The sequence below is a fragment of the Natator depressus genome, chromosome 1 (genome assembly GCF_965152275.1).
Source record: "Natator depressus isolate rNatDep1 chromosome 1, rNatDep2.hap1, whole genome shotgun sequence".
Classification (NCBI taxonomy): Eukaryota; Metazoa; Chordata; order Testudines; family Cheloniidae; genus Natator; species Natator depressus.
This window is the reverse complement of record NC_134234.1, coordinates 95,978,087-95,992,685: the sequence shown is the minus strand read 5'-3', so window position 1 is coordinate 95,992,685 and position 14,599 is coordinate 95,978,087. Positions and strand designations below refer to the sequence as shown.

Genomic DNA, 14,599 nt, shown 5'->3' with positions numbered 1-14,599 from the left:
AAACCAAAATTTCCATCATTGTAATATGCTCCTTTGTTATGAGAAATCAAAATACCAGATGTTCTAATGATATAAAAATGTTAATTTCCACAGGTAGAAGGAATTGTTACAGCAGAGTATGAACTGGAATATCTACTACTTGAAGGACATTGCTTTGATATGACCACTGGACAACCTCCTCGGGGATTACAGTTCACTCTAGGCATGAAGAATAATTCTGTTATGTTTGACACCACTGTGATGGCCAATCTGGTTGGTATTGACTAAGGAAACGGTTGTGGGTTTTGTTTTGATGTTCATTCTCCTTCATGAAATTTCTTCAAGATACCCATTCTTCGAGTATTCTTTTCTAACAAGCGAAATCTGGACTGCTAAAAGTAGTTAGTATACTTCAGAGTTTTATGCTTCGATGTATATACTGAATAATATAGAGATGATGTCTATAAAGGGTGACACGCAGATCTTGCTCTCTCAGCTCATTTTCTGCTATCTTTGGACTTGGAATACTGAGGTCTCACCAGAATTAGTGTTTGTTGTTATTTTTGTATTTAGGGGAAGCACAATTAGTAATTTCATGTTTGCATCTTGTTAAATACATTGTTTTGAAGTAAAATTTTCAAAAGTGCCTAAATCCCATTTTCAAAAGGACCTAAGCACTTAAGAGCCTAAGTCTCCTAGGAATCATATGTTGTCTTCTGTAATCATACCAGACTTAGGCTCCTAAGTGTTTAGGTAATTTTTTTAATGGGACTTAGGCACTTTAGAAAATTTTGCCTTTTGTTCTTTAACACTCTCATGGACAGTATGAGCCAGTGAGCATGACAACATGCTCTTACGATGTTCTTCTGAGAAATGCCCCAGAAGCAGCTCAGTTGCACAGTGACCGTTAAGAGGTGAGTCCTGGTGAGAAAGTATGTGCAGTGAAATAAGTATAGATGAAGAGCTTTTGAAAAATGTAACCCCAGGCCAGCAGAGTACAGAAAGACCAAGATATAACTGGTGTACTGAATAATGCTAGTGGGAACACTAGTTGCACAATTACTGCTATTATGTCTGTGCCTGTAGTCTAAGTTCTCAGTCCACATTAACGTAATGATGGCGTAGCATTTGAACTTTCTCAGAACAAGTGCAGAGCCACGTGGTGGCATTATTGTGCACTGTTAACCACAATTTTGTGTATTTTTTTTTTAGTATAGACAAGGCTTATGAGGATCTGTAGGACAGATTTCTGTAAGAGAGAAAACTAGGTTGCTTACTTACTAGTAATTGTAGTTCTCTGAGTATATTGTCTTCTGACATCCAAACTCTTCTACCCTCTCTTTTTGTCTTTGGAGTGCTGGTTCTGAACAGAATTTAAAGATTGGGACCAGCATTTATCCTTTTATAGATGCAGTCTCTACAAGGTTCTCCATTGTGAACTGTTTTTTACAGTTTTGTGTTTATTTGACTTGATACTCAATCCCAGTAATGTGGATCTGTGAAAGTGATATATTCAAAGAATTCCAGTTAATGGTTAAGTAACCTGGATAGTCTTTTACGTTTCCTTAACTATTAGAAGTCTAAGGTTTAGTGGCAGCCAGCAGTGTGTCAATATTAAAATATTCTCAGACAGTGCTAGTTATTGTTTTCCCTTCTACCAAAGAGGGCTTTTGGGTGTGTGGAACCTAACGCTTTTTTAATATTTAGAAAAAAAAGTGAAGCACTTAAACATTAATTTTCATTGTCTTTGATTGGCATGGTATTATTCACTGAAATATTTGGGACTAGATTTATGTAGTAGGATTACCACTATTCAAAGTGGTTTAGGTGGATGGGCATGAGGGATCTTATGTACTTTTTACCCAAATGAAAGAAATGGAAAAAATAATTAAAAAATCCACTACTTTAAAAGGCAGGTTTCAGAGTAACAGCCGTGTTAGTCTGTATTCACAAAAAGAAAAGGAGTACTTGTGGCACCTTAGAGACTAACCAATTTATTTGAGCATAAGCTTTCATGAGCTACAGCTCACTTCATCGGATGCATACTGTGAAAAGTACAGAAGATCTTTTTAAAATCTTTAAGATCTTTTAAGATCTTTTTAAAGATCTACTTTAAAAATTCATGTTTTGAGGTTTTGTCTGAAATGGAGGGAATTTCTTCAGAGTATTAAATATTCTGAACACTAAAGATGAAAACAGAATTATAAATGGATTTCTATATGTTGTGCCTCACCAGCATGCTATGTAATTGAGCAAAGCACATGTAGTCAGTTGAGTGGATTCTTAGCTAATTTTTGAGCCTTTCTTGTAGACTATCATAACAGTGAGTCATGGTGACCACTGTTTTAGCCACTGCTAATAGAATTTTTGAACACATAAAGCTGTTTTATGTTATATCACTAATTTAATAAATAAAATACATCAAGTATTATGTAAATATATACAGGGAAACAAGCAGTAAATAATATTTGTTGTAAAGCACAAATAAACAAAAACATCTTCACATTTTTAAATTGTAAAGAAGCAATGAGGGTGAGGGCGGGGGCTTTTTACTATCCAATTCATCCTCTGAATCTGCTTTGCATAACTGAGTTCTTTTCAGTTCTGGCATGTAGTTATTGTAGCACAGAGAGCGTCCCATGTTCCTCAGAGAGCTAAGTTCATTTTATATTAGCCATGTCTGCTTTACAGGGAAAGAAAGAATCTCCGTTGCTTGACGAGAAATGCCAGTCAGCCACCTTCCACTCAGTTCACATTCAACCAATGACAAGTGTGCTATGGTACTTCAGCAAATGCTGGGTTCATTCTCAGTCTGCATAATTGAATCATCTGAAGTAACCCTTTCTCATGCCCCTTCAGTTTCAGAGGCCTGCCTCGTCTGGGTTTCACATACTGTTAGGCATATATCATTATTCCTTCTTGGGAGTCTTGAGCTGAATAGGAAATTTGTTTCTACCTGTAAATTGAATTTCTCCAAAGAGATTACCCAATCGGGAACCCCAAGTTTGTGAGTAGCTGGAGTTTTAGATTCACAGTTTCTTGAGAGGCTTCAGAGTGGTAGCCGTGTTAGTCTGTATCACCAAAAACAACGAAGAGTCCTTGTGGCACTTTAGAGACTAACACATTTATTTGGGCATAAGCTTTCGTGAGCTAAAACTCACTTCATCGGATGCATGGAGTGGAAAATACACAGCGCATGAAAAGATGAGAGTTGCCTTATCCAGTGGGGGGGGGTCAGTGCTAATGAGCCAATTAAGGTGGAAGTGGCCTATTCTCAACAATTGACAAGAAGGGGTGAATACCAAGGGAGGGAAAATTACTTTTGTAGTGCTAATGAGGCCAATGCAATCAAGGTGGCCCATTTCAAACAGTTGACACGAAGGTGTGAGTATCAGCAGAGGGAAATTAGTTTTTGTAGTGACCCATCCATGAAGTATCTGATGAAGAGGGTTTTTAGTTGTTTTTAGTTTCTTGAGAGTAGCTCTGACTGTCTTAACTGGAGAGCAAGAAGCAAGTCTGATTGAGAAGAGGTAGACTGGAGCCAAAAATCCTGTTCAGTAATTGGTTCATTGGCTTGTGATATCAGAGGAATAGGGAACAGCCCATTATTTTACATAGAGGTTCTTTATATACAAACACAAGGTTGCTCATAAATGTACTTGGTACCAGAGCACCTTAGGCCAAAGATCGATGATTGACTTCATAGTCATCTCATTGGACCTAAGACCGTATGTTCTGGACACTCAGATGAAGAGAGGGGCAGAGCTGGCAGCAGATCACCACTTCGTGGTGAGTTGGATCCGACACATGGGATGCTGGCCAGATAGACACAGGAGGCCCAAATGATCAGTGCAAGTCACCTGGGAACATCTAGTGGAGGACTTCAATTCCCACCTCCAGAAGAACTTCTCCTGCATTCTGGGTGAGGTCTTGGACACTGAGTCTGAGTGGACCATTTTTCAGGGCCTCAATTGTTGAGGCAACCACAAAAAGCTGTGGCCTGAAGGCAGTTGGTGCCTGTCATAGTGGCAACCCTAGGTGCTGCTGGTGGACTCCAGTGGTGAGGGAAGCTGCCAAGTCGAAGGAGGCCTTCTGAGCAATGCTTACGAACCGGACTCCTGATACAGCTGAGGAAGTACCAACTGGTAAGAGGGCTGCGGCTGTGATGGTCATTGAAGCAAAAGCCCAGGCTTGAGAGGAGTTTGGAGATATCACGGAGAATGACTACTGGACAGCCTCAAAGATGTCCTGGCAAACCATTCGTCACCTTAGGAAGGATCAGTGGGATGTTCCCAGGCTATACTCAGCATGGGTGGTGAAATGCTGACCTCGACTGAGGAAATTGTTAAGAGGTGGTAGGAGCACTTTGAGGAAATCCTCAGTCCGATGGACATGCCCCCCTTCTGGTGCCAGAAACCTCCAATGAGATCGGATCTATTTCTGATGCTGAAGTCGATACGGCGGTAAAGTGCCTTTGTAGTGATAAGGCAGCAGGTGTGGACGAGATTTGCCCAGACGTGTTGAAAGCACTGGATAACGTTGGGGTGTTGTAGTCAACATGCCTCTTCAGTGTTGTGTGGAAGGTGGGTGCAGTTCCTCTGGACTGACAAACTGGGGTGGTCTTTCTTAAAGATTGGGACGAAGACTAGAAGGTGTGTTCCAACTATAGGGGGATCACACTCCTCAGCCTCCCCGGCAAAGCCTATACTAGGGTGCTGGAAAGAAGGTTATGCCCATTAGTAGAACCTCAGATTCAGGAGAAACAATGTGGATTCCCTCCCGGCCGTGGAACAACGGATCAGCTCTTTGCTCGCTCACAGATACTCAAGGTGTTGTGGGAATCTGCTAATCCAGTTTACCTTTATTTTGTGGACCTGGAGAAGGAATATGACTGCATTCCCCGAGATGTCTTGTGGGAAGTGCTGTGGGAGTATGAGGTGCCACTTTTGCATGCTATCCGGTCCCTCTATTCTTGGAGTGAGAGTTGCGTTCATACTCTTGGCATTAAGTTGAGTTCGTTCAGGGTGGGCATTCGACTCCGCCAAGGGTGGGTCTTGTCCCCACTCCTGTTTGTGATTTTCATGGACAGGATATCAAGGCGCAGCTGAGTTGTGGAGTGCATCCGGTATGGGGCTCGGAGGTGGCTTTTCAGCTGTTTGTAGATGATGATGTCCTTGCTTCTTCAGACTGCGATCTCTGACGCTCCCTTGTATGTTTTGCTGCTGAGTGTGAAGGGGCTGGGATGAGAATCAGAACCTCCAAATCAGAGGTCATGGTCCTTTCTTGGAAGAAAGTGGACTGCTCTCTCCAGGTGAGGGGGGAGCAGCTGCCCTTAGTGTTTAAGTACCTACTTGTCTTGTTCATGAGTGATGGCAAGTGGGAGCATGAGATCAACTGGCGGATTGATGTGTCGGTGATGTGGTGGTTATACTGATCCATGGTGGTGAAGCAGGAGCTGAGTTTTTGGACAAAACTCTCCATTCACAAGTCGCTCTACGTCCCCATCCACGCCTATGGTCACAAACCTTGGGTAATGACCAAAAGGACAAGATCGTGGGGATAAGCGGCGGAAATGAGGTTTATCTGCAGGCATACTCTCCAAGATAGGGTGAGGAGCTTGGCTATTCGGGAGGGCCTTGGAGTAGAGCCGCTACTCCTCCTGACCAGTTAAGGTGGTTCGGGCACCTGATAAGGATGCCCCCTGGGAGGCTTCCGTTGGAACTCTACCGGGCACATCCCATGGGGCAGAGGCCCTGAGGCCGACCAAGGACACACTGGAGGTATTACATCTCCTGGCTGGCCTGGGAATGCCAGGGAATCCCCCAGGAGGACTTGGAACCTCCTGTTGCGGAGGAAAAGGAGGTTTGGTCCTCCCTACTCTCCATGCTGCAGCCACAACCCTCACCAGGAAAAGTGACATAAAGGAGAAAGAAGAAGAAAATTCTTTATATAAATTTCATATTCAGGTAGGAACAACTCTCTTTATCACTAAGAGCTTGTGAATGTGAACATAAAGAGGAGAAGGCACTTGACTGCATTACCGTAATACTGATTTCAGGGCTAGAATTGCAGCTGAGAGTGTATAGTAGCTTTGATGACAGACAGTGCTGAATGCTGGAGAATCTGTTTACATATGAAGGTGGTTGTTTCCAAAGTTTTGATAAAACCAGACTGTGTTACTATTTCTCTTTGCTTACAGGGGTATTTTCAGTTGAAAGCAAATCCAGGTGCGTGGACATTGAGATTACGCAAAGGAAGATCGGAAGACATCTACCACATATTTGTGTAAGTAGTAACCTAATTTTTGAGCAAACACAGTTGTAACTTACAATTACAAAAATATTTTGTAAAAAAGTGTCACAGTATTCGCAAAAATACGGAATTTACAGAAGGAAAACAAACAAAAACAATATGCAAATAAGAATAAAAAGCTAGCAATGATGATAATACTGATTAGCAAATGCAGTGGGGGAAAAAGAAACTTGGATGGGTAAAATTTAAAAGGTTGAGTATCAGTGAGTCTCTCTTCACGGAAATGGTTTTTCCTAAAAATTAGCAATCTACCTAAAGGTTCTACTGCTTAGCCACATAGAGTGGGGAGGATGAGGTATCATTTTGCAAAGACTTAAAATGCTCATTAGGCTGATCCTGAATTGCATTAGTTAATTGGAAACTAGTAGAGATAAAATAGGGACTGAGGATAATGGAGCCAGCCCACATTCTTGTATTCATGGTAACATTTCAGTCTCATTACACTAAATCTCTATTTATGTTACGCAACTCGGATAATATCTTTTCCACAAATGCTACAAGTCCTAGTTTTCTCCTCCTGGCTGGCATGCCAGAAACATGTATGTTGCAATATCGTGTTCGGTTTTTTAGTAGAGCTGCTTCTATCTCCAGTTTTTAATCAGGGCTGTGTTCTGAGCAGTGATAGACAGTGAGGGATGAAGATAGAGTTTGTACCTTCATTTCAGACTGATTTGGTGTTTTGTTCTCTTCATTAATTTTTTTTTGTATCATCCATTTTAACATCTCATTCAGGGGAGTCACTGAAGCTTATAAAAAGAAAAGGAGTACTAGTGGCACCTTAGAGACTAACCAATTTATTTGAGCATAAGCTTTCGTGAGCTACAGCTCACTTCGTCGGATGCATTCAGTGGAAAATACAGGGAGGAGATTTATATACACACAGAACATGAAAAAATGGGTGTTATCATACACATGTAAGGAGAGTGATCACTTAAGATGAGCTATTACCAGCAGGGAGAGCCGGGGGGGGAGAAAACCTTTTGTAGTGATAATCAAGGTGGGCCATTTCCAGCAGTTAACCGGAACGTCCGAGGAGCAGTGGGGGGTGGGGAAAATAAACATGGGGAAATAGTTTTACTTTGTGTAATGACACATCCACTCCCAGTCTCTATTCAAGCCTAAGTTAATTGTATCCAGTTTGCAAATTAATTCCAATTCAGCAGTCTCTCGTTGGAGTCTGTTTTTGAAGTCGTTTTGTTCTAATATTGCGACCTTTAGGTCTGAAATCGAGTGACCAGAGAGATTGAAGTGTTCTCCAACTGGTTTATGAATGTTATAATTCTTGACATCTGATTTGTGTCCATTTATTCTTTTACGTAGAGACTGTCCAGTTTACCCAATGTACATGGCAGAGGGGCATTGCTGGCACATGATGGCATATATCACATTGGTAGATGTGCAGGTGAACGAGCCTCTGATAGTGTGGCTGATGTGATTAGGCCCTATGATGGTGTCCCCTGAATAGATATGTGGACTCAGTTGGCAACGGGCTTTGTTGCAAGGATAGGTTCATGGGTTAGTGGTTCTGTTGTGTGGTGTGTGGTTGCTGGTGAGTATTTGCTTCAGGTTGGGGGGCTGTCTGTAGGCAAGGACTGGCCTGTCTCCCAAGATGTGTGAGAGTGATGGGTCGTCCTTCAGGATAGGTTGTAGATCCTTGATGATGCGTTGGAGAGCTTTTAGTTGGGGGCTGAAGGTGATGGCTAGTGGCATTCTGTTTTTATCTTTGTTGGGCCTGTCCTGTAGTAGGTGACTTCTGGGTACTCTTCTGGCTCTGTCAATTTGTTTCTTCACTTCAGCAGCTGGGTATTATAGTTGTAAGAATGCTTGATAGAGATCTTGTAGGTGTTTGTCTCTGTCTGAGGGGTTGGAGCAAATGCAGTTGTATCGTAGAGCTTGGCTGTAGACAATGGATCGTGTGGTGTGGTCAGGGTGAAAGCTGGAGGCATGTAGGTAGGAATAGTGGTCAGTAGGTTTCCGGTATAGGGTGGTGTTTATGTGACCATCGCTTATTAGCACCGTAGTGTCCAGGAAGTGGGTCTCTTGTGTGGACTGGTCCAGGCTGAGGTTGATGTTGGGATGGAAATTGTTGAAATCTTGGTGGAATTCCTCAAGGGCTTCTTTTCCATGGGTCCAGATGATGAAGATGTCATCAATGTAGCACAAGTAGAGTAGGGGCATTAGGGGATGAGAGCTGAGGAAGCGTTGTTCTAAATCAGCCATAAAAATGTTGGCATACTGTGGGGCCATGCGGGTATCCATAGCAGTGCCGCTGATTTGAAGGTATACATTGTACCTATATGTGAAATAGTTATGGGTGAGGACAAAGTGACAAAGTTCAGCCACCAGGTTTGCCGTGACATTATCGGGGATACTGTTCCTGACGGCTTGTAGTCCATCTTTGTGTGGAATGTTGGTGGAGAGGGATTCTACATCCATAGTGGCCAGGATGGTGTTTTCAGGAAGATCATGATGGATTGTAGTTTCCTCAGGAAGTCAGTGGTGTCTTGAAGATAGCTGGGAGTGCTGGTAGCGTAGGGCCTGAGGAGGGAGTCTACATACCCAGACAATCCTGCTGTCAGGGTGCCAATGCCTGAGATGATAGGGCGTCCAGGATTTCCAGGTTTATGGATCTTGGGTAGCAGATAGAATGCCCCAGGTCTGGGTTCCAGGGGTGTGTCTGTGCGGATTTGTTCTTGTGCTTTTTCAGGGAGTTTCTTGAGCAAATGCTAGAGACTGGGAGTGGATGTGTCATTACACAAAGTTGAAGTTGAGGAATTCCACCATGATTTCAACAATTCCCATCCCAACATCAACCTCAGCCTGGACCAGTAGTCACAGGGTCTTCTGTACGCATTCCCCCAACTCTTCTGATATCCAGAGTCCTACTGAGAATAAGAAAGGACAAGGCTAGAGTTATTCTGATTGTTCTGACATGACCCAGACAAACATGGTTTGCTTACTTACAGCTGGGTATGTTCTTCCTGATTACTGTCCACACCATTCTTCATCTCCTCTCTCAGGAGAGCAGGAAGATCCTTCACCCCAATCTCATAATCCTTCAACTCAAAGCATGGCTGCTTGATGGTTCATGGACATACAAATGGCCTTTTCACAGCAAGTAAAAAGGGTGTTACCACACTGCAGGAAACAGTCTACGTGCTGCACTTATTTACAGAAATGAGTAAGATTTGCCTGCTAGTGTGATCTCAAACACATTGCACCGACCACCTCATAGAATCATAGAATATCAGGGCTGGAAGGGACCTCAGGAGGTCATCTAGTCCAACCCCCTGCTCAAAGCAGGACCAATCCCCAATTTTTGCCCCAGATCCCTAAATGGCCCCCTCAAGGATTGAACTCACAACCCTGGGTTTAGCAGGCCAATGCTCAAACCACTGAGCTATCCCCTTGCTGCCATACATACTGGACTACATTCCAGAACTACAGACCTCAGGTTATCACTGAGCTCCATTAGAGTTCATGCGGCAGCCATCACAGCCTTCCATCTCCAATAAAGATTTACTCCATATTTGCCCATCCAACAACAGTGAGATTCCTCCAACGCCCGGGTAACCCTTTTCAGCCAGTTAAATGCCCTACTCTGGTTTGGGACCTCAGTTTGATTCTTACACGCCTTACAAGACCACTGTTTGAACCTATGGCTGCCTGCTCACTTCTCCATTTGTTAATGAAAACGGCATTTTTGGTTGCCATCTCATTGGCTCAATAAGTGGTAGAAATAGTTTCTCTTATGCCATATCCCATAATTACGGTATTTTTCAGAGACAAGGTTACGTTATGTCCATACCCTGAGTTTTTTGCCAAAAATAGTTTCTCGTTTCCATATTAATCAGCCCATTCACCTCCCCATTTTTCAACCTAAACCTCACTGGGATAAGCATGTTCAACATGCTTGATATCAGGGGAGCTCTGGTCTTCTAACTAGATGGGACTAAACCTTTCAGGAAGTCTTCCAGCTTGTTTTGATCACAGGTAGAACAAAGGGACCTGCAATCTCTAAACAGAGGCTTTCTAGGTAGATAACTGACTATTAGTAACTGCTACTATTATCGTAATCTCAAAGCATCTACTAACATACGAGAATAGTCTGCACGATTTATTTCCACCTGCGCAGTCTTTCTTAAAAACGTTTCTATCACTGAAATAAGTAAAGCCGCAACTTGGGCTTCTAAGCATACTTTCGCTTAACACTGTGCAATAATCTGTGACTCTGCTTCCAATACTGTGTTCAGCTCAGCTGGTACTTTCTTCCATACTGGACTAGACTCCAAAGCCCCCTCCTCTTTAAAGGGAAACTGCTCAGTAGTCACACATAAGGACACTGCTCAAAGAAGAAATGGTATTACCTGAATCCTGTATTACAAAAACAGGGATATTTATTGAGGTTTAAAGGAATTTCCAGTTTTATTAAGTACTAGAATTAAATATATGATGAAAAATATTAGAAAAAATTATATTGTTATATTAGTATCACTGCTTCTTATTAAGGGTGCTCAACACTTCCCTGTAATGGGGGGCACAAGAAATGGTTACTCACCCTGTGCAGTAACTGCAGTTCTTCAAGATAGGTGTACCTATGGGTGCTCCACTACCCACCCTTCTCCTCTCTGCTTCAGAGTTCACTGTCATGGGGCTTTGTGGTAGAGAAGGAACTGAGGACGGTTAGGCTGTACAGTCCTATATAGTAACTGCATGGAGCACGAGGTGGAGTAACATGCATGTGCGGGCCAAATGAATGTCACTATGAAAAATCTCTTATCAAAGGTGCACGGGGCTCAAGTGCACCGATAATGGAGCACCCATAGGGGGACACATCTTGAAGAACTGCCATTACTACACAGGGTGAGTAACCATTTCTTGTGTGCCCCATTACAGGGAAGTGTTGAGCAACCTTAATAAGAAGCAGTGACACTAATATAACAATATAATTGTTTTTAATATTTTTTAATCATATATTTAATTCTAGTACTTAATAAAACTGGAAATTCCTTTAAACCTCAATAAATATCCCCGTTTATGTAGTACAGGGTGTTTGTTTTAAATCCTCATGTGACTGAAGAATATTCAAGTAGTGTAGCTTTTAGGTTTTTCTATAGTAGTCAAGGGAATAGAAATTCAACATTCAGGTATTCAGTTTGGCAAGATATGTCATTTTACAGTCTTCTTTCCAAAGAAAGTGTTGGTATATGAAAATGCAAAGTCTTACGTGGTCATGGGGACACTCTTGTGCTATGCAGTGATGAAGCACAATTATTGTGAAAGAACCTATCAGTCATTTTACTATAACTGTATGGAGACTCCTGTTAAGCACTGTGAAGAAGAAAAATTGAGGGAGGTTCCGACATCAGAAAACTAGTGCAGGACATACTGTACACAGACATTTTTAGCTTCAGCAAATGTAAACAGTTATAAAATAAAAATAAAATTTCATATATGTAACATTTTAAGGAGTGTATACATTTGTATATCTGTTGTTGGTTTTTCTCATAGCCATGAAGGAGCAGATTCTTCAGTCCACCTGGAAGATGTTATTGTAGTATTAAACAACTTCAAGAGCAAAATCATCAAAGTCAGAGTATGTAAGCAGATAATTTTGTGTGTGCATTATTTCTTTAAACATATTAATAAGGCTCAGGTGCCTTGAGTTATGTTTAATAGCAAGATGAAAGTCAGACTATACTATTCAGATTTTTGATAACTATATTCCCAGATGCATGGATTCATGCCATCAATTAATTTGTTGCATGTTTTTTGTATTGCCATAAAATATAACATATCATGGTACTTTTATGAAGGAGTAATTTTTTTCAATTATAATTTTATTATAAATACAAAGTCCCAAGTTGTCCTTTACACAGAAAAATCCTGTGTAGGTGACTGGAAAGATTGAGTTTTCCCTCATGGAATTTCCTATGAATTCTTTCATCTCTGAAGGTGCAAGACTGGTCTCCCTGGTGAAAGAAACAAGAAGGCTTAGCTCCTACAACCAACAGATTCCTTACAATCAACTGGAAACCAGAGCCACCTGCACCAGCTCTGCCGCACCTCCATCCCAATCCCCTTATCATTTCCAATATCTTTGCTCTGTTGGAGCTGCTAGGATATTTTTCCATCTCTGATGCTGGCTCTTTTAATTTTACTCTGCATTCCCCACAGGCATGCCTTTCAACTGTCCATCATTTTGAAGGATATCACTCATTTTCGTCCCAGAATTACCTGCATTCCATAAAAATTTGGTGTCCCTTTACTTCTAGAGTTGCAAATTACATCAGAAATAAAGAATAATGAAAGTGAGGTTATGTGAAGACAACAAGGAGTCCGGTGGCACCTTAAAGACTAACAGGTTTATTTGAGCATAAGCTTTTGTGGGTAAAAACCTCACTTCTTCAGACGCATGGAGTGACAGTTACAGATGCAGACATAAATATACTGACACATGAAGAGAAGGGAGTTACTTCACAAGTGGAGAACCAGTGTTGACAGGGCCAATTCGATCAGGGTGGAAGTAGTCCACTCCCAACAATAAATGAGGAGGTGTCAATTTCAGGAGAGGCAAAGCTGCTTCTGTAATGAGCCAGCCACTCCCAGTCCCTATTCAAGCCCAAATTAATGGTGTTAAATTTACAAATGAATTTTAGTTCTGCTGTTTCTCTTTGAAGTCTGTTTCTGAAGTTTTTTGTTCAAGTATAGCTACTTTCAAATCTGTTATAGAATGTCCAGGAAGATTCAAGTGTTCTCCCACTGGCTTTTGTTTGTTACCGTTCTTGAAGTCCGATTTGTGTCCATTTATTCTTTTACATAGGGACTGTCTGTTTTGGCCAATGTACATAGCAGAGGGGCATTGCTGGCACATGATGGCATATATAACATTAGTAGATGTGCAGGTGAATGAGCCTCTGATCGTGTGGTTGATGTGGTTGGGTCCTCTGATGGTGTCACTAGAGTAGATATGGGGACAGAGTAGTCAACAAGGTTTGCTACAGGGATTGGTTCCTGAGTTAGTGTTTCTGTGATGTGTAGTTGCTGGTGAGTATTTGCTTCAGGTTGGGGGGTTGTCTGTAAGTGAGGACTGGCCTGTGTCCCAAGGTCTGTGAGAGTGAGGGATCATTTTCCAGGATAGGTTGTAGATCGCTGATAATGTGCTGGAGAGGTTTTAGCTGGGGGGTGTACATAATGGCCAGTGCTGTTCTGTTATTTTCCTTGTGGGGCCTGTCCTGTAGTAGGTGATTTCTGGGTACCCATCTCGCTCTGTCAATCTGTTTCCTCAATTCCCCAGGTGGGTACTGTAGTTTTAAGAATGCTTGATAATGATCTTGTAGGTGCTTGTCTCTGTCTGAGGGATTGGAGCAAATTCAGTTGTATCTTAGGGCTTGGGTGTAGACAGTGTATCGTGTGATGTGTCCTGGATGGAAGCTGGAGGCACGTAGATAAGTATAGCGGTCAGTAGGTTTCCAGTATAGGGTGGTGTTTATGTGACCATCACTTATTTGCACTATAGTGTCCAGGAAGTGGATCTCTTGTGTGGTCCAGGCTGAGGTTGATGGTGGGGTGGAAATTGTTGAAATCCAGGTGGAATTCTTCAAGGGCCTCCTTCCTGTGGGTCCATATGATGAAGATGTCATCAATGTAGCGCAAGTAGAGGAGTGGTGCTAAGGGACAAGAGCTGAGGAAGCGTGGCTCTAAGTCAGCCATAAAGATGTTGGCATACTGTGAGGCCATGTGGGTACCCATAGCAGTGCCACTGACTTGAAGGTATAAGGTGTCCCCAAATCTGAAATGGTTGTGTGTGAGGACAAAGTCACAAAGCTCAGCCACCAGGTGTGCCGTGGCCTTATCAGGGAGGATACTGTTCTTGGCAGCTTGTAGTCCATCCTCATGTGGAATATTGGTATAAAGAGCTTCTACATCTTTATGCCCCTCTGCCATGTACACTGGCCAAACCGGACAGTCCCTATGTAAAAGAATAAATGGACACAAATCGGACATCAGGAATAGTAACACACAAAAGCCAGTGGGAGAACACTTGAATCTTCCTGGACATTCTATAACAGATTTGAAAGTAGCTATACTTGAACAAAAAACTTCAGAAACAGACTTCAAAGAGAAACAGCAGAACTAAAATTCATTTGCAAATGTAACACCATTAATTTGGGCTTGAATAGAGACTGGGAGTGGCTGGCTCATTACAGAAGCAGCTTTGCCTCTCCTGGAATTGACACCACCTCATCTATTGTTGGGAGTGGACTACATCCACCCTGATGGAATTGACCCTGTCAACACTGGTTCT

At 42.2% G+C, this 14,599-nt stretch overlaps 1 protein-coding gene across 1 annotated transcript in view; it reads left to right on the top strand.

Annotated features, from left to right (window-relative positions):
- The window catches only part of UGGT2 (UDP-glucose glycoprotein glucosyltransferase 2), a 297,148-nt gene that overhangs the window by 223,331 nt on the left and 59,218 nt on the right, over positions 1–14,599 (top strand). The window contains exons 28-30 of the mRNA XM_074962719.1: positions 94–252; positions 6,179–6,264; positions 11,803–11,887. Of these exons, the coding sequence (XP_074818820.1) occupies positions 94–252; positions 6,179–6,264; positions 11,803–11,887 (330 nt within the window). The remainder of the gene's footprint in view (positions 1–93; positions 253–6,178; positions 6,265–11,802; positions 11,888–14,599) is intronic.